This window comes from Leucoraja erinacea, chromosome 19 (assembly GCF_028641065.1).
Source record: "Leucoraja erinacea ecotype New England chromosome 19, Leri_hhj_1, whole genome shotgun sequence".
NCBI lineage: Eukaryota > Metazoa > Chordata > Chondrichthyes > Rajiformes > Rajidae > Leucoraja > Leucoraja erinaceus.
This window is the reverse complement of record NC_073395.1, coordinates 12,586,734-12,611,417: the sequence shown is the minus strand read 5'-3', so window position 1 is coordinate 12,611,417 and position 24,684 is coordinate 12,586,734. Positions and strand designations below refer to the sequence as shown.

Genomic DNA, 24,684 nt, shown 5'->3' with positions numbered 1-24,684 from the left:
CTTCAAGTTAATTTTTAACTTTATTAATACCAGATTTTAATAATGGTTTTAAATATTCTGATGTGGACCTCAGTGTGGCCTCATTTCCAGCTTCTGCATCAATATATGAATCATTACAAACCATTGTTATTCTGTGTCTACAGCCCTTATCCATTCATTTTATTCTTTGCGGGCCCTTGTGTTGAAATTGGCTGTCATGTTTCCTACAACATTCTAGTGATAATATTTCAAAGGAATGTGTCTGAGAAGCACTTTTTTGTCATCTTTGCACTATGAGCAACAATTCTGGTGCAATTCTTTTAAAGGCTCTGATTCTTTTTGATGTTTTGGTACTCGACCCAGTTTATCATCTTGCAGTTGATAGGTTATTTGAGTGGAAGTGCATCCTTGTCCACAGGAATGCGAATGTAATTCTCTACGCTTATTTTATTTAGCCTTATACCTATACAATATTATTATGAAGCTTGATAGAATTCAACTTTATCTGTGGAGCTGGGATAGGGTATAGCATTTCAAGCATGTTATGATGTAGCAATGTTACTGCAGTTCGTGCTGCAGCATCCACATCTCCAGCGACTTGCATGTGTGGAGTTTGCATGTTCTTTATATGACCGCATGGCTTCTCCCTTTCACCCATCCAGACGCCCATGTCCTAAAGATATGCAGCTTGTGTAATTGACCATTGGAAATTGCCCTAGTTAGGTGGGTGCTGGAAAGGTTGAAACAATGTGAGGGAGAAAATTCAACAGAGAGATAAAGGGGGTAAGGGGACTGAAATTAATGTTTATTTTAAAGTAAAATATGATATGGGGACTAACTGTACTATTGAAGTCAGTGTTTGGGAGGACCAGCTATTTGTTGAGACTTTGAAAAAGTACTGCTGTAACAGGGCATCTTCCATGTGCAATATAATGTTTTTCTATACATTTGTGCATCAAACACACAAAAACCTGGTCCCACAAAAATATTTTAGTTCCAAGTCCAAGTGAAGAAGCTATGGTAAGGAAATAATTTTCAATCTGTGTACAAAATTCAGTTTTAGCGGAAATTTACTCCCATTTCCTTGCCATCTCTTTTTTTCTCCGCAGAAGGAACTTGAAAAGTAGTTGCCCTTAAATCTTGGCAGGTTTAAAATTGGATGATTTCAAGCAGACTGAAAATGGTGAAACTGCTAATTATGTAGAGCTGCACAGAGTTGTGCTATTTCTGTATTGCTAGCGTTATTCTACCAAGGCAGTGTTAGTCTCATGTAACTACCTGCATCCCTTCTTTCTTTCTTTTTCCCTCGAACAGCTATCTAACCTGTTATTAAAAGATGACATTCATTACTGCATCCTGCAGCTTCCTGTTCGCTGTTCAATTTCTTAGAAATAATCTAATATATTTTCCTGTGGGAAGAGATGTGGAAAATAAACCTCATCAAGCAATTTTTCCAAGGGTGTTTTCCATTCGCATTAATAAGTTACACTATTCTTTAGATCATTCATTTTGGCTCTAAGTAGTGGAAAACTATTATTGAATCTTTATCATTTTGAGTGAAACTTAATGAACTTCTTATTAAACATAAACTAAATTAATGGAAAAGACTGCATTTGTAACTGACAATTTCTGACATTTCTCTTTTCTTTGGAGATCTTTTCTCCTAGGTTATCTCTCTTGCTTCTCCTTTCTAGTATGCACTACCACTACAACTGGTAAATAAACAAACCATGACTCAATGGATGGAGATATTTAGAACAATCATTGACCGTGATGTACCTCCTGTAAGTGTTCATTTTGTATGTTTATTTGGTTGGATTGAATGTATTTTCAGTTAATTAGATATATTGTCGAAAAAAATAATTATCATTCTTTCAGTCTCTCTTTTCCGCAGTTACCGTTATGTATCTGTTGCTTCTGCAGTTGAATGTGTTCATGTGTGCCTTTATGCATATTTCATATAACCTATTCATCTTTTTGTCTCATGGCATAATCCTGGTTATTAAAGGTCTTTGGTCTATTTAATTTGCCATGAGAAATATGAGCTCAGTATGGTTACAAAATCCCAGACATTTTCATCATACAGGAACTTCCTGTACCCATTAAATTAGCTGAGATATCTTTGAACTTTGGACACATAAGTGACGATACCAGTCGATTGCCAAAAAAACTTTTATTCATTGCAGATTAATATTAACGATTTTGTAAGCAGGATTAACGATTCAAACAATTTGGAAATAAAATTTATGATGGCCAGAAAACATTTTCTTAAAAAGTCTTTCAGGAATGAGGACACATCTGCATGAAAATTATAGGTAGATAAAAATGCTGGAGAAACTCAGTGGGTGAGGCAGCATCTATGGAGCGAAGGAAATAGGCGACATTTCGGGTCAAGATCCTTCTTCAGATTTATGTGGGGGGGGGGCGGGGGGACGTGGGGGGCGGGAGAAGAAAGGAAGAGGCGGAGACAGTGGGCTGTGGGATAGCTGGGATGGGGAGGGGAAGGAAGGAGAAAGCAGGGACTACCTGAAATCAATGTTCATACCGCTGGGGTGTAAAGTACCCAAGCGAAATATGAGGTGCTGCTCCTCCAATTTACGGTGGGCCTCACTCTGGCCATGGAGGAGGCCCAGGACAGAAAGGTCGGATTCGGAATGTGAGGGGGAGTTGAAGTGCTGATCCATCGGGAGGTCAGGTTGGTTAGTGTGAATCGAGCGGAGGTGTTGGGTGAAGCGATTGCCAAGCCTACACTTGGTCTCACCGATGTAGAGCAGCGGATGCAATAGATGAGGTTGGAGGAGGTGCAGGTGAACCTCTGCCGCACCTGGAAAGACTGCTTGGGTCCTTGAATGGAATCAAGGGGGGAGGTAAAGCGACAAGAGTAGCATTTCCTGCGGTTGCAAGGGAAAGTGCCTGGAGAGGGGGTGGTTTGGGTGGGAAGGGACAAATTGGCCAGGGAGTTGCGGAGCGAGCGGTCTCTGCGGAAAGCCGAAAGGGGAAGAGATGGAAAGATCCAGTGCGTTGGAAAGCCGAAAGGGGTTGTATGTGACGGCTGGTTGGGTGGAGGGGGGGGGGGGGGGGGGGGGGGGGGGGGGGGGGAGTGAGAGCAGAGTTACGGGGTATAGAAGAGACCCTGGTGAGAGCCTCATCTATAGTAGAAGAGGGGAACTCCCGTTTCCATAAAGGATGAGGACATCGCCGATGCCCTGGTGTGGAACACCTCATCCTGGGTGCAGATGCGGCGTAGACGGAGGAATTGGGAGTAGGGGATGGAGTCCTTACAGAAAGCAGGGTGGGAAGAAGTGTAGTCCAGATAGCCATGGGAGTCAGTGGGTTTATAGTAGATGTCGGTCAGTAGTCGTGTTACCTGCGATGGAGATAGTGAGGTCTAGAAACGGTAGGGAGATGTTGGAAATGGTCCAGGTATATTTGAGTACCGGATGGAAATTAGTGGTGAAATGGATGAAGTCAGTGAGTTCTGTATGGGTGCAGGAGGTAGCACCAATGCAGTCGTCGATGTAGCGAAGGTAAAGTTTGGGGATAGGGCCATGGTACACCCTCGTACAAGGATTGTTCAACATACCCTACAAAGATGCAGGCATAGCTTGGGCCCATGCCCGTGCCCATAGCTACACCTTGGATTTGGAGGAAATGGGAGGAGTCAAACGGAGATTGTTAAGGGTAAGGACCAGCTCCGCTAGGCAGAGGAGAGTATCAGTAGACGGGGATTGGTTGGTTCTGTGGTCGAGGAAGAAACAGAGGGCTTTAAGATGGAGGTGTAGAGTGACTGGACATCCATGGTGAGGATGAGGGAATGGGGGCCGAGAAAATGGAAGTCGTGGAGGAGACGAAGAGTGTGTGAGGTGTCTTGAACATAGGTAGGAAGGGATTTAATCAGGGAGGATAGGATGGAGTAGAGGTATGTGGAAATAAGTTTGGTGGGGCACGAACAGGCAGAAACAATGGGTCTGCCAGGACAGTCAGGTTTGTGGATTTTGGGGAGAAGGTAAAATCGGGCCATGCAGGGCTGGGGAACGATGAGGTTGGAGGCTTGGGAGGGTAGGGAGCCGGAAGTGATGAAGTCAGTGATAGTGTTAGAGATAGTGGCCTGGTGCTCGTCTGTGGGGTCATGGTCCAAGAGTAAGTAATATGATGGGTTTGTAAATGCCCCGCTCAAACTAGTTGAGAAGTTCGGGAATTAATTTAAAATCTGATATCTATACCTACAAAAGCCTATAATACATCTTGTGTGTTTTCCCCAGGGTGATTTTCACACAGTATAATGTTAAACATGTGAAACTATGTCTGCATTTGCACCTAACAGTACAGATAGAAATACTGTTTCCCCAATCAGGCTTGTGCTTGCAAAATGTGTTTTGAGCTCATCACCACTACACCACTCTGGAAACATGAGCAAGACTAGACCATTTGAATGTTTGAGCTCTTCCACCTTTCAACTGTTTACCCACCTTTGTATATTTATTGAGATAAGGTCTTAATAGGAGCAGAGTTATCACAGTGTGGTTAGGAGTCGCATATTGATGTTACGAATTGCACTCATTGCATAACATTGAAGTATTTTCATCTAATTACAATTCCCTTGCAGAATTGCAGAATTACATTGCAATTGACGCAAGTTATTTACATTATAATCCTAGAAATGTAGTGATAGTGTAATATTTAATATCAGTCAGAAATTAGAGGTGAGAATTCTCATAGCTTGAAATGGTGTATTACTTGATATGAGATTGAGTGCATTGAAAGTTTGCAGTGCCTTTCAATGTGTTCTGATTTAATGATAATATTATTGTGGCAATTAACTAAGTGCAGTGCACCAGAAGGAATTAAACAAGTAATAATTGGTTTGTTATATTTGCAGGAAACCTTGCAAGTGGATGAAGATGACCGGCCTGAACTGGTATGGTGGAAGTGTAAGAAGTGGGCTTTGCACTTGGTTGCAAGACTTTTTGAAAGGTATTATTTCGTTCACAGAGAATTAAGAGCCAAGGTTACTTAGCCCCTCAGCATCAAAAAAGTCCACTTTGACCCTAATATAAAAGCCTGTTCCAGGAAAGATTTGTTTCAAGGCCTTGAAGCACAAGAACTGCCTTTGAACCTTTGTCGATTGTACCTCCGTTATAGTTTAATTTAAGGAGATGAAAGCATTAATAATTTTATTTCATCCAAATGTATAACAAAGGAAAGTTTTCATTAGTTCCTCCACAATATTCCCCAGCCCACCAGGGAGTAGGATGGGATTAGATGAACAAAATACTGTTGATTGCTTTAGTTTAGTTTAGTTTAGAAATACAGCACGTAAATAGGCCCTTCGGCTCACCAGCGGGGACCAGCGATCCCTGCATATTAACACTATCCCACATACACACACACAAGGGGCAATTTTTACATTTACCAAACCAATTAACCTACAAACCTGTAGGTCTTTGGAATGTGGGAGGAAGCCGATAATCTTGGATAAAACTACGCAGGTCACAGGGAGAACGTACAAACTCCGTCTAGACAGCACCCGTTGTCGGGATCGATCCCGGGTCTCCGACACTGCAAGCGCTGTAAGGCAGCAACTCTACCGCTGCTCCAACGTGCCTCCCGTGCTTTAAGAAAGAAACTTTCTGAAATTTCTCCCATTCAAGGTAATAGAAGAACTCCAAGAGGTCACTGAGACCTTTCATATAAATTTTCTCCTGTGTAGCCATCGTGAATCATCAGGGGTATGGGATCAAAGTTTAACCTTTATAAGTGCTAACCTTATACAATTTAAATATAGATTCAAGCTCAACCTCATGTCAGTTTGCATTGCTCAATTTAACATTGCTGCCATGGCAGCTTGCCCAATCCCTTCCAAGTAGTGTTTTATTCAAGACTTTGAAATTCCATGTACACAATATTGACTGAGTATTCAATTTCCAAGATTGTTTTAGTTTTAGAAAATAATTTAACTAAGTTGATGAGATGGGACCTTTTTATTTCAAAATCATGCTGATCCCATGATAATATAGCAGTGTGATACAAGAGCATTGCAAATGACTCAACTAGCCCATCACTGAAATAAAACCAGTACCTGCAATAAAAAAACAAAAATTGCAGATGCTGAGTATCTGAAATATAAGAAGAAAATGCTGGAAATATTCAGTTGGCTGAAAGACAAAGAGTGTTTTAGGTTGAGGATCTTTCATCAGATCTAGAAACAGAAAACAAAGAGGCTTTCAAAGGAGGAGTGGTGAGAACAAAAGTATGTGATGGGTTGGAGACTAAAGGGCTTGTCCCACTGCGGCGACCTAATTGGCGAGTTTAGGAGAGTTCGAAAATTTGTCATGTAGACGACCTCCTTCGATTATGTAGAAGACCTCCTTCGACTATGTTGAAGACTAACTTCGACCAGCTTCGGGAAAATTGGACACCGAATAGTGGAGAGTGAAGACGATCTCCTTCGACCTTCCTTCGACTATGTTGAAGACTATCTACAACTACCTTCGATTACCTTCGACTACTCTTGATTACCTACGAATAACATGCCGACCTACTATGACCTACTTCGATTAAACCTACGAGTAAAAAAATATTGATTTATTTCCATGGCGACCTTTTCTTACTCGCGGGCATTTTTCAGCATGTTGAAAAATACGCCGCAACCTAGCTGAGGCCTCGAGTACGTGGGGACTACTCTCGAGCATGAAGGAGAGTTACAAAGACCTCCTAGGACCTCGTGTCGACCATGCTGCAAGTATGAGTCGAGGGTAAACTCTTCTGAACTCGCGGATTAGGTCACTGCTGTGGGACAGCCCCTTAAGAGTGACTTAGTACAGCCTGTAGGTGTGGAAGCCACAGGATTTCCTTCCAGAAATTTTATTTGTCTCAATCACCTTGTTAAACTTAAGTGATTGTTGTTTCTGATAAGATTTTGGCTTAAACTTGTTTCCATGGCCACAAATGACAATTTAATTATATATTGAGAGAAAATTGAATTGGCAAAGTTAGTTTGGAGGATTAATTACATTAATATATTCAAGACCATTCTTATAATATATTGTTACAGATGGAAACTAGGGAGCAGTGTCTAAGAACTTACCTAATATAATGAGGTAAGCTTGATTAGTAATCTCGTAGTACAGGATTTTGTAGGGAAATGTAATCACAAAATTATAGAATTTGTATCCAGTTCCAGAGACTAATCTGCTGGAAATCAATCTTTGAACTTAAATAAGGTAAATTACATAGGTCCTTTGGCTAAAGTAGATTGGGGAATTAGATTAAGAGCTTCATCGGTCAAAAGCTAATGAAAGATTTAATGAAATATTTGTAAATTCCCAACAGATGTAAATTCTGTCATGAAGTGTAAAACATTTGCCTGAGACATTGAATAAAAATAGTATTTGTCTTCAGTGAAGAAGGCACAATAAATGTAGCAGAAGTGGAGGAAATCTAAGGCGTTAAGGAGATTATTTTTTAAATTTTTTTATAAAGCCTATTTGGGCTTATATCTGTTGGGAAAATACTGCAATTGGCAGAAAATTATAATGTGATTTTTGCAAGAATCACACATTTTTGTAAAGGTAAAAAACTATGTGATTAAAATATCTTACATTTTTTGAAAGACTATATCTAATGAATAGTTGAGCTGGGCGCAGAAGATAAGTGGGAACAAATAAGAGGTTGTTGGATCAAATAAGAATTTGTGGAGTGGTGGGGGGGGCGAGAATTAAATGGACAAAATATTGGTCAAAGGGCAGAAAACTGCTGTTGCATGAGGTACAGTAAAAATAATCAGCTATAGTAAGTAGCTGGGAAGGAAAATGCTATGTTTATTTCAAAAGGGTTGACTTTCAAAAGGAAACTTTGCTGAGATTTATTGAGTTTTGGTGAACTCTCACTTTGAGAGTTGTATGCAGTTTTGGTCCCTGTACCTAAGGAAGGATATACTTGCTTTGGATTGAATGCAGTGTGGATTGATAACTGGGATGAGAGTGTTATCTTGTGACAAGGAATTGCGTAAGATTGGAATTTACTCGCTGAAAATGCGAAGATCAATAAGCAGTCTCACAGAAGCATTCAAGATTCAGGCTGAAGAGATGAGAACTAGGATGAGGAAGAATTTATTTGCACAGTATAGTAAATCTTTAGATTTTGTATCTTAGAGGCTTGTGGATAGATTTTAGGCACTGAGAAGATAAATGGATTGGAATTTTGCATGTAAATGGAAGTATTTAAGAATCGATCATGATCTTGTTGAATGGCAGCACATGTTTGAGGAGGCTGATATATTCCCATATTTCAAAGAGCAGTAGTTCTCTTGACTTTTCCTCTGATGTTTTGAGAACATTGATTTTTTAAAAATGTGATGATGCCACTTTCTAAGGCATCTTACCCAAGTGACTGTTTTTATGTGTGGTTGTTGTCAATTACAGGCTTTACTTTAGAGATACAGCATGGAAACAGGACCTTTGGCCTACCGAGTCCGCACCGGCCAGCGATCACCTTGTACACGAATACTATTCCACACACTAGGGACAATTTACAGAAGCCAATTAACCTACAAACTTGTATATTTTTGAAATGTGGGAGGAAACTGGAGCATCCAGAGAAAACCCATGTGGTCAGGGAGAACGTACTGACAGCAGCCGTGGTCAGAATCAATCCCGGCTCTCTGGTGCTGTAAGGCAACAGCTCTACCGTTGCGGGATACTCTTCTGATTTCCATACACGCAGTGGCTGTTGAAAAGTGATCCGAAATAGGATTTACCAATTTACATCTAAATGATTTTTGCATCTAACTCCTGTTGAGTTCAATTAACTGAACATAAGATGAGTCTCAGCTTGAGATCTGCCTGGTATACACTGTGGTATACACATGGTATTCCACTGTGTAATCTCTGATTACGCTACATTTGAAGATGATTGTCTCACCAATTATATTGATCTGGAATTACTGACTTTTAAATTGTATTTTTCTTATAACTTGACCATATAATGTTTATTGTTACTTTTTCTGCAGATATGGAAGCCCTGGAAATGTAACAAAAGAGTACATTGAGTTTTCGGAATTCTTTTTTAAAACATATGCTGTTGGCATTCAGCAGGTAAGAGCACAAATAGGGTTTTAAAATAGATTTATGTTCCTTATCAGCATTGCAGAAACTGGTACGTTGTCTATTTTTGCATTATTGTGCACTATTTATGCATTATACAGAAACATAATTTTTGCTTCAAATGAGCTCCTGTTATGCCCAAAATGTTTCAACAGTCACACCCCCCCCCCCGGCTAAATTCTGCTCTAACTCCGTTGACAAGTTTGTAAATTACACCACAATAGTGGGCCAGATTTTGAACAGTGACTTGACTGATACAGGAAGGAGATAAAAAGTATGTTTATAATGACAACAGCTCCCAGAAATGAACTGCATAAAGTGTCTTCTCGGGATGAGTCACCACCTGGTTTAGTCCCAGCTCTTCCCAAGACTACAAGAAATTGCAAAGAGGTGTTGATGTAGCCCAACAGCTTACTCTGCCCTCACCCCCCCCCCCCCCCCCACCTCTCCATCTGCACTCAATGCTGACTCGGGAAAGCAACTAACATAATAAGATGCTGCCTCACCCGCTGTGTTTCTCCATCATTTTTGTCTACCTAACATAATCAAGGATCATCGTCTCTTCTCACCTCTCCCATTGGGCAGAAGATACAAACGCTTGAAAGCAAGTTCAACCAGAATCATGAACAGCTTATTTCTGACTGTTACTAGACAGTTAAGGGTGTAGTCACAATCAACCCACCTTTCTCATTGTGGCCCTTGCATTTTTCTATCAGCACCATAATGTAATAACACTATATTCTGCACTCACATACTTTTTTCTTCACACTGCTTATTGTACTGTACTTGCTTAATGGCTTGATTGTATGATTTGACTGAATAACTCGCACAAGGTTTTTCACTATATCTTGGTACACTAGCAATAATTAACAAGATTATTAAGGGTTTGGACACGCTAGAGGCAGGAAACAAGTTTCCAGAGATTGGGGGAGTCCAGAACCAGGGGCCACAGTTTATGAATAAGGGGTAAGCCATTTAGAATGCAGATGAGGGAAAACATTTTTACACAGAGAGTTGAGAGTCTGTGGAATTCTCTGCCTCAGAGGGCGGTGGAGGCCGGTTATCGGGATGCTTTCAAGAAAGAGCTACACAGAGCTCTTAAAGATAGCGGAGTCAAGGGATATGGGCAGAAGGCAGGAACAGGGTATTGATTGTGGATGATCAGCCATGATCACATTGAATGGCGATGCTGGCTCGATGGGCCAAATGGCCTACTCTTGCACCTATTGTCTATTGTCAATACCAATACTTTGAATGATTTCTAGTGTAGTGGTTGTTGAGTAGACAAGTGTACCGGCAATTGTTAACAACCATCTTCCCTCAAACACCTATGTGATAAATGATCGTCAATTTGTTTTAGTGGTGTTAGTTGTGAGATGAATTGGTGATCTATCAAAGAGACAACTGCTTGTTCTTTAATTCGTAGCAACTAGCATGTTTTGCATTAAGTGGGGCAAATGGATAGGCTATCAGTTTAATGTTTTATTGGAAGGTGTACACTTGTTCGTAGTACAGCATGTCCACAATATTGCCACTTTACATTGTGCCTAGAGTCTGGGCCTGCACAGTGCTGTCCAGGGGCTTGCAGTTGTGTAATATTGTTTGAATCTAATGCGCCTGTAGAAAAGACATGCCACATATGCAAAGGCTGCGGCCCACCATACTTCTGAGATTCACCACATACTTAGAGGAGCCTTAACTGAGCAGCTATCTGGCACATTGAAATCTGTTTCACTTTGCTTTTTTAGTGAAATGTAACTGTCATCCCAACTCCACTCATCTTGATGACAGGAAGATGTCTGCAGTCGTCTCCCTCTTCCCCCCCCTTCCCACACACCATCAACCTGTGATGGTACATCTGTGGAATTCTTTGTCACAGAAGGTTGTGGAGGCAAAGTCAGTGAATATATTTAAGGCAGAGATAGATAAATTCTTGATTAGTACGGGTGTCAGAGGTTGTGGGGAGGTGGCAGGAGGATGGGGTTAGAAGGGAGAGATAGATCAGCATGATGAAATTAAATTTTACTCCTATCATTTATGATCTTATGAACCATGATCTGCCTACTCCTCATCTTGGATCTGCTGCTTACTGGAACTCGCCAATAGTGCAGCTTGTGCAGTGGCGCAGCTGGTAGAACTGCTTCCTCACAGCGCCAGAGACTCAGGTTCTTCGTAATGATGATATCCAGCACATTCACGTATACTTTCCTCCCTGGCCTTATCCATAATTCTCCCACTTTTCCACATGGCAACACTGGCCTAGTCATTACATAACCCTGTAGATTTAATGATATTTTGCAGCATTTATATTTACCCAACTATAGGTGTTCTGATCTTCTGCAGCACTTTAACCCTAATCTCTTCTAATTTTGGCCTGTTAATGTTCATGGATTTTAAAGCCCCACCTGTGGGAAACATGGATTTAGCTGCTGAGGCTATGCACTCTAGAAATCTTTGTGTAGAGCTCTCTGTTATTCTTTGTCACAATACATTCCTTTAAACCGACTGCTCTGACTGAGCAAGCTTTTGGTCATCTACATTTCTGTGCCTTGGTTTGATAACACTCTTAAGAATCATTTAGTTAATTTTACAATGCTAAAGCGCTATATAAATTGACTTATTTCTCCACCACGATTTGTAAATCGAATCTGATCAAAGGCACGTTGATGTATTAGTAATGTATGCATCACTAATGCTCACTCATGTAAGCCTGTGCCTTGTATTTCTGATGAAGTACTTAATGAAGCTGAACATTGTTCCCACGGCAGGGCCTTTGCTTCCTTCACGATTGTCAAATCAAAAATCCAGAAAAGATGCTCTGAATTTTGCACCCTGCTGTTTCCACCTCCAATTTATTGCAGCGACAGTTGACGTGATTTATGTGTTGGTTAGGTATAGAAGTCTCTAACCAGTACAGGTTACAGAGCTTCCTTCCTCAGTGGTCAGAGAGCATGCAGCAATGCTACTGCAAATAAGTTGTGGAGTTTCAGCAATCTTTATGTTGCAGCAGGTGCCTTGAATGAACATTTGCTTTCAGGATCAAATGACCTTGTGATCTCTAATGTGCAAGACCTCTGTTGTTCAAGTTTTTTGCATATTGTATTATACTGAGCAGCAGTTGGGCAGACGTGCTGGATGATGGTCTGTGGGTGATGTCCCTGCCACTCTATGGATCCATTGTGTTTGGCCTTAACATAATGAATGCCTTGTCTCAGATCAGTTTGGTCCAGACTTTGTTCAAGTTTGTGAAACTCTATTCATGCACAGAAAATGCAAATATTAAACAGAAGCACAGAAGAAAGTGTGAGAAAGACTTAAAAGAACATTATTAGAAGCTGAGAGAGCACATCTATGAGTAAAATAAGTTTTCCTAAACTAAAAAGAAGGCTGACGGGTCACGATAGAACTTTTAAAAATTCTGAAAGGACTTAAAAGGGTAAATACAGAGATGTTTATATTTTTGGGAGGACATAAGTTTTGTGTTATCATAAAATAAGATCATCCTTAATATGGTATTTTATGTCAAACTGCTTTAATCACATGAGTTGTCAAAGTGAAATAATAGTTAGGTTTAAGGGGAAGTCGTATAAAATTTTGCAGGAGACATGAATAAAAGATTATGGGATGGGATAATGCGTAAGAGAATGAAAGAATGCAAACTTGGCCAAGGTTTCTACGCTGTAATTCTTACATTTTGGCATTAACAGTTACTAATTGCACTATTTTATGTAGAATTAACAGCTTTCACAATCTCTAATCAATTCAGCAAGTTACAGATTCAACATTTTTTCAAGTAATTTCCATTTCGAGAATCTGATGTTGAATCTCCTATCACTTTGTCAATGATTCTAGTTGGGCAATGTTCTGCAGCCTACTAGAATATTGGCATTAATGCCAATGTTCTGTATATCATGATGTACAGTAACTTCAACTTTCTCTGGGACAATTTCTTTCAATTGGGTTAAGCTGTTTATTGTTGTGAAATGCATTGCAGTTCATGTAATGCAACAATGTTAAGCTATCTTGGCCTGTTTCCCAACTAACTCTGACATTCCCCCAATATAAGCTGCCTTCCATCCTACATTGTTACATATCATGCAGGATGATATCCAACAATGGTGTTAAAGGGTTGATGCCATCGACATATATCTGTTGGTTACACAGAAAAGCTGGAGAAACTCAGCGGGTGCAGCAGCATCTATGGAGCGAAGGAAATAGGCAACGTTTCGGGCCGAAACCCTTCTTCAGACTGATAGGGGGTGGGGGTGGGTGGGGACAAGAAAGGGAAAAGGAGGAGTAGCCAGAAGGCTGGAGGGTGGGAGGAGACAGCAGGGGAGTTGAGGAAGGGGAGGAGACAGCAAGGACTAACAGAATTGGGAGAATTCGATGTTCATGCCCCGGGGGTGTAGACTCCCCAAACGGAATATGAGGTGCTGTTCCTCCAATTTCCGGTGCTGCTCGCTGTGGCCATGGAGGAGACCCAGGACAGAGAGGTCGGAGGCGGAGTGGGAGGGGGAGTTGAAGTGCTGAGCCACCGGGAGGTCAGCTTGGTTATTGCGGACCGAGCGGAGGTGTTCGGCGAAACGATCGCCCAACCTCCGCTTGGTCTCACCGATATAGATCTGCTGGCATCTAGAGCAGCGGACGCAATAGATGAGGTTGGAAGAGATGCAGGTAAACCTCTGTCGCACCTGGAACGATTGCTTGGGTCCCTGAACGGAGTCGAGGGGGGAGGTAAAGGGACAAGTGTTGCATCTCTTGCGGTTGCAAGGGAAAGTGCCCAGGGAGGGGGTGGACCGAGAGGGAAGGGAAGAATTGACAAGGGAGTTATGGAGGGAGCGGTCTTTGCGGAAGGCAGATATGGGGGGAGATGGGAAGATGTGGCGAGTAGTGGGGTCACGTTGGAGGTGGCGAAACTGACGGAGGATTATTTTTTGTATGTGACGGCTGGTGGGGTGAAAGGTGAGGACTAGGGGGACTCGGCCCTTGTTGCGAGTGCGGGGATGGGGAGAGAGAGCAGTGTTGCGGGGTATGGAAGAGACCCTGGTGCGAGCCTCATTTATGGTGGAGGAGGGGAACTCCCGTTCCCTGAATAGTGAGGACATTTCAGATGTCCTGGTGTGGAACGCCTCATCCGTGGAGCAGATGCGGCGTAGACGGAGGAATTGGGAGTAGGGGATGGAGTCTTACACCCCGGGGGCATGAACATCGAATTCTCCCAATTCTGTTAGTCCTTGCTGTCTCCTCCCCTTCCTCAGCTCCCCTGCTGTCTCCTCCCACCCTCCAGCCTTCTGGCTACTCCTCCTTTTCCCTTTCTTGTCCCCACCCACCCCCACCCCCTATCAGTCTGAAGAAGGGTTTCGGCCCGAAACGTTGCCTATTTCCTTCGCTCCATAGATGCTGCTGCACCCGCTGAGTTTCTCCAGCTTTTCTGTGTAACCTTCGATTCTCCAGCATCTGCAGTTCCCTCTTAAACACGACATATATCTGTTGTTTCATTGAAGTTTTGCTTTCTACCACCACTCCTTAATGGCACATTACAATTATTTAAGATCACTTGCCGCAGTTCTTGTATCGCCCACAGATACCTATGTTGTGGTGCAAAATGCCCAAACATAATTTACAATTGCTTAATCAAAGTAGGTAAGAAAATCCCATCAAAAAGTTTATGCTTTTTTTTTTACTGCTGATGTGTTCAAAATCAGGGACAAAATGTCTACAACGAGTCAATTATGGGCAATCCTAATCAAGTCCGAATCTTTGCTTAGATGTTGTCCAATGAGGCTTCCTGCATAGCTTTAGGGAGCGGAGAATTATTTCTTAATCTTGATCTCAGAGTATTGAGGTTACCTTTTGAGATCACCCCGGCTGCATGGCTTAGTACTAAAGGTTTACTCACTGGATCACAGAATTGATAGTCACACTTCCCTGGTGAGAATAAAGTTCAGACCATAACTGTAGGCAAACATTGAGCCAAAAAATAACCACAAACCTCGAATAGTTCAGCAGTGCAATACATTTTGTAAGGCAAAAAGTCAGGAAACAGTCGAAGCAGAAATTTTCACATCCCAAATGTTGTTGAAAGGTGTGCAGGGCATTGATTGTTATTTTTTTCTCTCTCAGGTATTGCTGAAATTGCTGGATCAACACCGTCAGAAACAATATGTTGCACCTCGTGTGCTGCAGCAAGTTCTCAACTATCTAAATCAAGGTGTTAATCACTCTCTCACGTGGAAACAGATGAAGCCCCACATTCAGGTAAGTACTATCTGAGTTTAATTTGTTTGATGTTGTGCTAAGAAAGAGAGACTGGCTACTGAGAAAGTGCCAATTGGGTTTTTCTGTAAAAGCTGAATTTCATTTTCATTATTATGAACGTAAGAATTGGAAGTAGTAGTAAGCCATTTGTCCACTTGTGTTTGCTCGATCACAGTTAATCTTTCAACCCAATGCCACCTTCAAGGAAACATTGAAAAATAGAAGCGGGAGTAAGCCATTGAACCTCATTCCACCACTCAATATGATCCTCCACACCAAAACCATGTTCCCACTCTCTCCTCGTACTTCCTGATGCCTTTTGTGTTTAAAAATCTAATCGTCTCCTTACGAAATATATTTAGAGATTTGGCTTCAACAGCCTAGGTGGAGATTTCCATAGGTTTATTATCCTCTGGGTAAAATAATTTATCTCCAAGGTGGGAGCTGGCAGTGTACTCGAGAGGGATGAAGCTCAACTGATGTGGGCGCAAAGAACCCTGAGGTTGAAGATGAATAAGGGACCAGTGGAACAGATGAATAATCTATAATATCCTAAAGTGTGTGCATGTAATGATTCTGCTTTGATTGGATCTTCATCACTTGATCAGCATACTTAATTAGATCATCCTGCAAACATGTTGATGCTCTCACACTATTAGTACCATCCTTGTTCTAATTTGGGTTCTTGTGCAGTGTGAGAATTCTCAACATTTCAATGGAAAGCAGAAATATTACATAGAGTAGAAAGGGCGAATTGAAACTCTGTAGGCTTAAACAAAAGTGTTCTCTTCCATCAGCGATCTCTGTGTTGCCTTGAGTTTGGCGTTAACAGTGGAGTGGTCGGATTGGTAGCTTTTGCTAGGAGGAAAAGGGGGGGCAGGGAGAGCCGGACCGGCGACCAAAGCAAGCCGTCAAGGCGAAGGTCACGGAGGCGACGCGGGGGCGCGCAAGGGAAGAGCACAGAACACCGGCTGCAGGAGGGAGAGGAAGCCCATGCACCTCTGCGCCCTGTGGAAGGGCGGCTGCGGTGTCCGGGGATGGGGAAGGGAGGAGTTGGCCAGGTTGGTTAGTACGTGAGCGTGCGGGGTACAGTGAGGATTGGCTGTGTGTGTAGTGGTGGGGGGGGAAGAGTTGGGACGGTGTGTGTGAGTTTGTGTGGTGTTTTGTTTGTGGTCAGGTCTTGTGTGTGCTGGCTGTGCTGTTTTTTGTTCTTTGGGTGTTTTTGAGGGGTCACGTGATTGTGGTGGTTTGGTTCTTCCCCCTGTTTATCATTAAAAAAACTTTTGTGTGTTTTGCTTCCAATGTTTCGTATGTGTTGTATTTTTGTGCATGCTGGTGTTGTATTCTTTAAAACATCGCTTCTGTTTTTTGCATGCTGCAAACAAATTGGTCTTAGTGTTCCCCTTCCCTCACACCCCCCCATTATTGGAGTGGAGAGTGGGTGAGGTGTCAATTTCTTCACGACATTGCGACTTGGGTGGGGGGTAATGATGAAGAATGTGAATAATGGAGAGAGAAGAAAATGTTGTGCTCATAAAATGTCACATAATTAAAAGAAGGAAGGGGGGAACTGTTAATGTGGTTTAGACGGGTAAAAGAAGGTGAAATTCTATGTGTTAATGTTTTCCGGGGATTGGGATTGACTGTCTGGAAAAGAAAGTCAGTGGCAAGGAGATAGAGTGGTTAGTATAGGGGTGGTTGTTGTCAGAAATTGATAGACTCTGTGGTAGTGGGTGGGGCGGGTACATGAAGAAAGTTGCTAGAGGCTGAGTTAAAAAAAAAAACAAGAAAAAAAGAAAAACGGAAAAACGACGAGCAAAAAAGCGAGCGACGACCGGCCCACCCGGGGCCCAGGAAGAGGGCAAAAAAAAGAACCAGAACGGCGCAAACGCGGAAAACCGGGACGAACGAGGAGGCCGCAAACCGCCCAGGGTCGGCAAAGGGGATGCGTGTTTCCAGTCTGCGCGTTAAGTTCAGCACGGGGGTCAACAAATCCCAGGCAATGGACCCTGCGGAGGCGCAGGGCGGTCGTTTGAAGCATTTAATTGAGCTAGGGAGATATTTGGGCATATGGAACCATACGCCAACTATCCCCACGAATTGTGCGGGAACCTTCGTGCGCCAAGAATAAAGATGTCTGCTCTCTCTGGCCTGATTTCTCGTTCATTGCGTTATTTCAACAATAGATAGGCATGCCTCTGCCCGGCGCTTCTAGTTAAAATCCCAAAACCAATCTATCGACCAACAGACGTACTTATGACATATCCTGCTTCTCTCCACACAGTGACTCTCCTCTAGCTACTCTTGGAGACTCTAATCTGTACTCAACAGAATAAAAGGGTCGTACTGTAGGATTCTGTTTGAACTGACGTAGGTGGACTAAAAGTCGCACTTTTGGCAACTGCAACGCGGTCTCTGATGGTAGGGATAAGACGCGGACTGGATCTGAAAAAGATGGTAAAGCATCGACAAGGTGTTGAAAAAAAACAAAAAAAAAAAAAAAAAAACAAGAAAAAAAACAAAAAAAAAGAGCCCCGACCGCGACACGCCGGGGCGGCCGAGGCCGCGCAGCCCGCCGCAGCCACCTCCCGAGCCGCGGATAGTGTTATGTTTCTTCTTCTCTGGTTTACGCAAAACACAGTCAGCTATGTAGTGTCTGATGTCATGTATCCGTACGGTGTGCGCCAAATTGTACCATCTGTGAAATTGGGAGCGAAGATTCAGTAGGGTTCTGCTCATGGAAGTGAGTATTAGGAGTCCGTGGGCGGAAGGAGTAGCGTAAAGAGATATGGGGAAGCAGAAAAGCAGGGGGATACGGGGGGGAAAGAGAAAAGATGAGCCAGCTAAAAGCGCGGGCCAAAGCAAGAAAAAGGCAAACACTGTCGACGGGGGGTCCAGAAAGGGCAGAAGGAGAGACACCAAGTGGAAATAGACAGCATGGGCAAAATGGGAGTAGGGAAGAGAAACATCAAAAAGAACCGCAAAAAAGTGTTCGTGAGCTAGTCCCGAAAAAAAAAGGCTCTTAGAGGGGGGCGATCGAAGAAACAGAGACGTCCACAGTGAAGGAGCCAACCTGTGGAGAATAGGAAAATGGCAGATGGGGAACACGCTGCTTAGGCCAAAAGTGGTGAAAAAAAAATACAAATGAAGCATGATGGGACGATTCGGCAAGAGCACAGCAAATTCACGTCAAAAGAAAAAGGAAACACAAACTGACCCGATGGCACAATCCAGTAGGTACGGAGTAACGAGAGGGGAATGCAACTGAAGGGTCGAGAATTAGCTAAGATGTAGGTGAGTAGCGGGGGGGGAATAGAGATAGGGTCTGGGGCGGTCAGAAGGGCGGCAGAGAGCGGAAACACGATGCTAGAGAGAGTCAAGAATGGAAAGGGGACGGACAAGGCAAAAGAGATATTAATACCAGGTATAGGGTTGAGAAAGAGAGTCAGAAGGAAGGGAAAGTAAAGAAGCGGAAGAGCGGGTAAAAAGAACGAATATAAAAAGATGGGTTGTGGAAGAAATGAAAATGGGTGACTTGAAAATGTGTAATGACTAGAACAGAAGGCACAAGATGGACGCAGAAGTGAAAGTGAAAACGTGGAAGTGAGAAAGCGGAAGAAGAAAAGAGAGTGTACCCAAGGGAATGGGGGGAAGTGACGGGAAGGAAGAAAAGGATGAAGGGCGAAGCGAAAGGTTGTAAAAAGGACAAGTAGAAAGGAAGGAGGACTAAAAATGAAGGGAGAAGGGACGGACAGGAGTATGGTGGGTAAGGTGGAGGTTAGAAGAGTGACGTTATGGACCCCCTTAGACAAAAGGAAGTGAAAGAGGGATGTAGGAAAAAAAAAGAGATGGAGGAAAAAATGGGGGTCTAGGGTTTACCAGAAGACTGGTGAATTGGTAGCCGCGGTGGGTTGAAAGGACAAGGGGAATGCAAAGGGGTCGGGCTATAGAACAGAGGGAGTGTGTGGCGCGGTGGAGCAGAGAATATGTGAAGGTAGCCTCCACAAAGGCTGTGTAGAGAAAGAATCATTGGAAAGGTGAGTGGTCCGAGGGGAGCGAGAAGAGGGAGGGAATGAGGAGTAGAGAGGTAATCTAATAGGTCCCATAGACAACAACAAAATAAACAGAGGCGACTTAGACACAAGATAAAGAAAAAAAGAGGCGATAGGATAAACCTGTGAAAATCTAGTGAAGGGGTGGTTTTATGAGAAGAGACCAATAAACAACAAAAGAAAAATAGAGAAGAAAGGAAGGAAGGAGGAGAAAAAAAAAAGAGGGTGAGAGCGGAAGGAGGGTGACGGCGGGGAGAAAAGCCAGATTAGTGGAGGGAAGAGAGGGCAAGAGAAAAAAAGACACCAAAAAACATCTGAGGAGATAACGCACTCAAAACGGGAGACGGAAAGAGAGTGGGGTGTGGTGGTCAGAAGAATAGCGAGGGAAAACAGTGAGTGTGAAAAAAACAGGTCCGGGGGGCACGTCATAAGTAAGGTACAAAAATAAATGAATAGGTTCGCGTTGAGTGGAGTTGAGCAGGTCCTTCAACAAAAACAAAAGAAGCCCGAGCCAGGATCAGGATCCAGGCACGGCATACGACAAAACAAAAGAGAGGCGACAACCAGACGAAACGTCCGTAATCAGAGAGAGGCAAAAAAAAAAACACGCTACAACGCGGCAGGTCCTCTAGGACAAACCAGACTGTAAAAAGGGGCTACTCAAATATAGCAGAGGGAGGGATAAATTTAGACAATCCAAGCAAATGGGAACGCCCATAGCAGCCACAACGACTAAATAAAGTTAGGGGAGATGGGAAGAAAGAGAGAGGCGAGTCATTCTGCGAAGCAAAAACAGAACAGGAAGGATGAGGCACAGGACGGGCCGTTACCGGAAAACCATGAGGAACAGTGGGGGGGCGAGGTCGACGGGGCATGGCGGGGACGGGAAGATGGGGAGAGTAAACACAATAAAGGGGAAAGGAATCAGAGGAGAATCCCGCAGGCTCTGCAGGAGGAGAGGAAGGGAGAGGGGGGGTCGCGGGAAAACAAACTCCACAGGAGGCCATAGGGGATAGGGCGGGACGGACCCAAAGCAAGCGGAATGCACAGCATCAGAAGAGCTGACCGCGAGAGGGAGTCAAGGCAAAGCAGAGCGAAAGAGCCCGAATACCCCCCATAGGGGCCGCAAGGCTCAAAGGCAAGCACTGCCAGTCACAACAGCCAAGGCGCGAGTCCCTCATCCCGGTAACCGACTTGGCAACCCTCATCCAGATGGTCCAACCAAGGAGACACCACAACAGACATCACACAACTTGTATACCAAGGACACCGCGTACAAGGGAAGCAAGGTCGGCGGAACGGCAAGAGGGGGGATGATAACATACAAAGATCCCCCGGAGAAAGGAAAATCTGGGTGGGTAGATGGTGACAGGGAAGCTTCGAGAGAGGGGTAGAGTTACAAAGGGTTGCGGAAACAAGCGGAGACAACGGTTAGAAAATCTACCAGCGAAGGCAAGGGGTGCAGAACAGGCCTTAGGCACGAAAAACATCCGGCCTGGAACCATAGAAAAGAATTGCGGTATAGGAGTAGAGATCCGAGGGCCGCCCCCAAGCGACTCCGTCAGGCGGCGGGTCCCGCCCGCCCAGCCTCGCCGGCCGAGGTCCGCGGATCCCCGGCCACTATTAAGGGCTAGTGAATGTAATTGAGGACCAGTTCAACGACCACTGGGATAAATTAGGGAAAGGCAACGGTCCATGGTAAACTACACTATTGTTTTGGTCCTGTCTAAATGTCTTTTAAATGTAATTACTCCATTCACAAACCTGGTGAAAACACTTTATGATTAGAAGCCAAAAAGTTACGACTGGTCCATTTAGAACGTGCTGAAAAATACTATATGTTGTGCTCTCCTTTTGTTTGTTCTAACAAGTACTGAGATTTACTGTTTCCTGCGATTTTTGGACCTGACAAATTAGTGCCCAAATGGCGTGGGGAATGAAGTGTTGATTGCTTAATTTGGTTTCATGCTGGCGTTTCCATCCATAATTGATATTGTACAGCAACTGAGTTAATATTTACTGTGAAAGTACATTAATGAGGGAAGCTTGTGTTGACTAGAGGTCGGCTAGAGAATTGAGTAGCAGAATTAACATTGCTATTCTCCTTCATCTTAGATATTTACTCAAGGAGCTTTTGAGGCAGATATCAGGTCTCACAAATATGTTCTATTGGGCAGCATCTAATGGAATTGTCCTGTTGATCATCTAAATGGAAGCAGCGCAACAATATCTAGGAGGAAGAGGGGCCAAAAACAATAAATTGACTAAACACTTTGAAGCTAACGCTTTGATATTTATCTCCCAGCTAAATTATATATAAAGCACTCAGTTAGACCAGTGATGCAAGAGCTGCTCCACGTTGTCCGTGAGACGGAGAATGATGATCTCACCAACGTCATTCAGAAGATGATATGCGAATACAGTGAGGAGATGACCACGATTGCCGTTGATATGACGCAACATTTAGTAAGTACATACTAATAGGTAGGATTTATTTGTGACAATAAATAGCCTTAACCCAGGGAAATGTGCACACCATCCTGGTTCAGGTTTCCAGGGTAGCACGGCTACACCATGTGACATTGCTTGGATGAGTTAAACAGAAGGAATCTTTTGCAGTCTCAGCTGGATATCATAGAAAATTTGTGATACAGGAGGTGGCTAATTGTCTCATTGCCAGAGAAAATGAACTATTTGCCTAATCTCACTTTTCAGCCCTGTTCTTCAAGTACACATCTCAGTACTTTGTAAATATAATGATGGTTTCTGCCTTGCCTGCCTCTCTTTCAGGAAGTGAGTTCCAGACCCCTACCATCTGTGGGTGAAAGAAGATCCATACTTCCTCATTAAAGCTTTTACCTGCTACTTTAAAGCTTTGCCCCATTTATTTGATACCTCTACTCGGACACATAGATCCTTCTTTACTCTTTCTTTAGATTTTACTTTAGGCTTTAAAGATACAGTGTGCAAGCCCACCGAATCCGTGTCGACAAGCAATCACCCCATGCACTAGCACTATCCTACACACGAGGAACAATTTACAATTTTACCAAAGCCAGTTAACCTACTAACCTGTGCGTCTTTGGAGAGTGGAAGCACCCGGAGAAAACACACGTGGTCATAGGGAGAACGTACGAACTCCATACAGACAGCAGCCGTACTCAGGATCAAACCCTGGTCGAAGGCATTGTAAGGCAGCAACTCTACCACTGAGTCTCAGTGCCGCCCCAAAGGTCTTGCCACCTTATATTTCATATATTTTAGCCTATCCCATTAAACTTTCTAACCCTACCAATATGCGTAGATATTCTCTACAGCGCAATCGTATCTTTCCTGCATTGTTGTGAACAGAACCGCATGCAGTGCCCAAACTAGAGTTGAGTACAGCGGTGGTAAAGCTTTCCTACAGCATATTGCAGCTAATAAAGGAAGCATTCCACATGCCCTTTAATGGTGTAATTAACAAGTCTTGCTACCTTTTGAAGATCTTTGAACATGTAATCCGTTCCTTTGTACTGCCCTTTGTACCTTAATATCAGTCCATTTATTGAAAATTCCCCTGATTTATTACAGCTCCACAAATGCATTCCCTCAAGCTGGACTGAATTCCACTTGCCACTTTTGAAGACAACAAAGTAGTGACACCACCTGGCTGGAATGTGCATTGTGGCTGCTGAACTCACATCAATATCAGTGCCCCATGGTGTTTTCTTGTTTTGCAAATAGCTGGAGCTACAATTCATAGCAGTATTTGTATTCAGGCCAGATGCCCCTCTAAACTGAGAGCCAATACTCCTGAACTTGCATTTGTTTGTTTAAGGTATTCCCACTGCCCTTTGCACTTCTTCAATTATACAATCAACTAAACAAAGCATTGATCTCTATAAAGTAATATTGGTGCTTGCATGTTTCCGAACAATTTGACAAAAGTTAACGAATAATTGTTTTCCTTCTCAGGCCATGACATTCAGCAAAGTTCTTCAGAGTGATGCTTATGAAGAAGTAGAGGATAAAACAGTGATGGCAATGGGCATCCTGAACACAATAGACACGATCTTGACTGTGGTGGAGGATCACAAGGAGGTCAGTAGGTTCACAAAGAGTTTGATGAAAAGCATGTAAACTTAAAATGCTCAGCTTCATCTCATGAACCATAGAAAAGCCCACACAGCAAAACCACGTATTATGTAGTAACAGCCTCCCAAAACTGAAGCAAGTCTGGGACACCCTTATATGGAAAGATCAGTGGAAAAGGTCACTGGCACTGCAGATGAGATTGATGCTTATTTTCTTTGAAGGTTTTTTAGAGATACATCAGAGAAATGGGCAAATTGGCCCATCGAATTCACGTTGACCATCGATCATTGTTCACGCTAGTTCTATAATAACCCACTTTTACATCCACTCCCTACACAATAGGAGCGATTTACATAAAGGCCAATTAACTTACAAACCTGTACGTCTTTGAGATGTGGGAGGAATCCGGAACACTCAGGAGAAACCCATGCAGTCAAAAGGAGAACATCCAAACTCCATACAGATGGCATCGGAGGTCAGCATTGAATCCAAGTCTCTGGCACTGAAGCAGCAGCTCTACCAGCTGCCCCACTTTGCTGCCCAGTGAACTGGGAGTGCAAAGTCCATAGGAGCAAACAGATGCAAAAGTGAACAAGGTTAAGAGAGATGTATTTACCTTGAGAGTGAGATGCGTGTTTCAGGACCAGGAAATGAGGAACTTGGGTATTCCTATGTTGATTGATTGTTTATTGTAAAAATAACTGAAGGTAATCTTGATTGGGTGAGGTGAAAATCATAGACTGACATTTTTTGATGAGCAGGAAGTTGGGAGATTGAGACCAGAGGCATGTTGGAAAATAGGTGAGAGGAAGATGAAAAGAGAATTGTGCGAGGAGATGAGTGCAAGAGAATGAGAAATAAAGAGAAACAAAGAAAGTTGGGGGAAAGTCATAAGCTGCAGATGCTTGGACATTGAAATAAAAAGAGCTAATTTTGGAAATACTCAGCAGTCAAGCAATTCTGTGAAAAGTGTAACAAAGGTAATATTTTAGTTAAAATGCCCTTCGTCAGAATAATTCAAAGTATTGTGGGGACTTGACTTTACACTCAACATATATGTACAAATCCTGGCAGGAACTAAATTTAAAAATACAGGCCACGGAGGGCAGTGGAGGCCAAGTCACTGGATGGATTTAGGAGAGTTAGGTAGAGCTCGAGGGGCTAGTGGAATCAAAGGATATGGGGAGAAGGCAGGCATGGGTTATTGATTGGGA

General features: G+C 43.1%; 1 protein-coding gene across 1 annotated transcript in view; it reads left to right on the top strand.

The window, feature by feature from the left end:
- Window positions 1–24,684, top strand: part of LOC129706223 (importin-8-like) — a 74,334-nt gene that overhangs the window by 26,788 nt on the left and 22,862 nt on the right. The window contains exons 6-11 of the mRNA XM_055650321.1: window positions 1,674–1,763; window positions 4,859–4,953; window positions 8,990–9,019; window positions 17,987–17,990; window positions 21,764–21,859; window positions 23,351–23,476. Coding sequence (XP_055506296.1) covers window positions 1,674–1,763; window positions 4,859–4,953; window positions 8,990–9,019; window positions 17,987–17,990; window positions 21,764–21,859; window positions 23,351–23,476 — 441 coding nt within the window. The remainder of the gene's footprint in view (window positions 1–1,673; window positions 1,764–4,858; window positions 4,954–8,989; window positions 9,020–17,986; window positions 17,991–21,763; window positions 21,860–23,350; window positions 23,477–24,684) is intronic.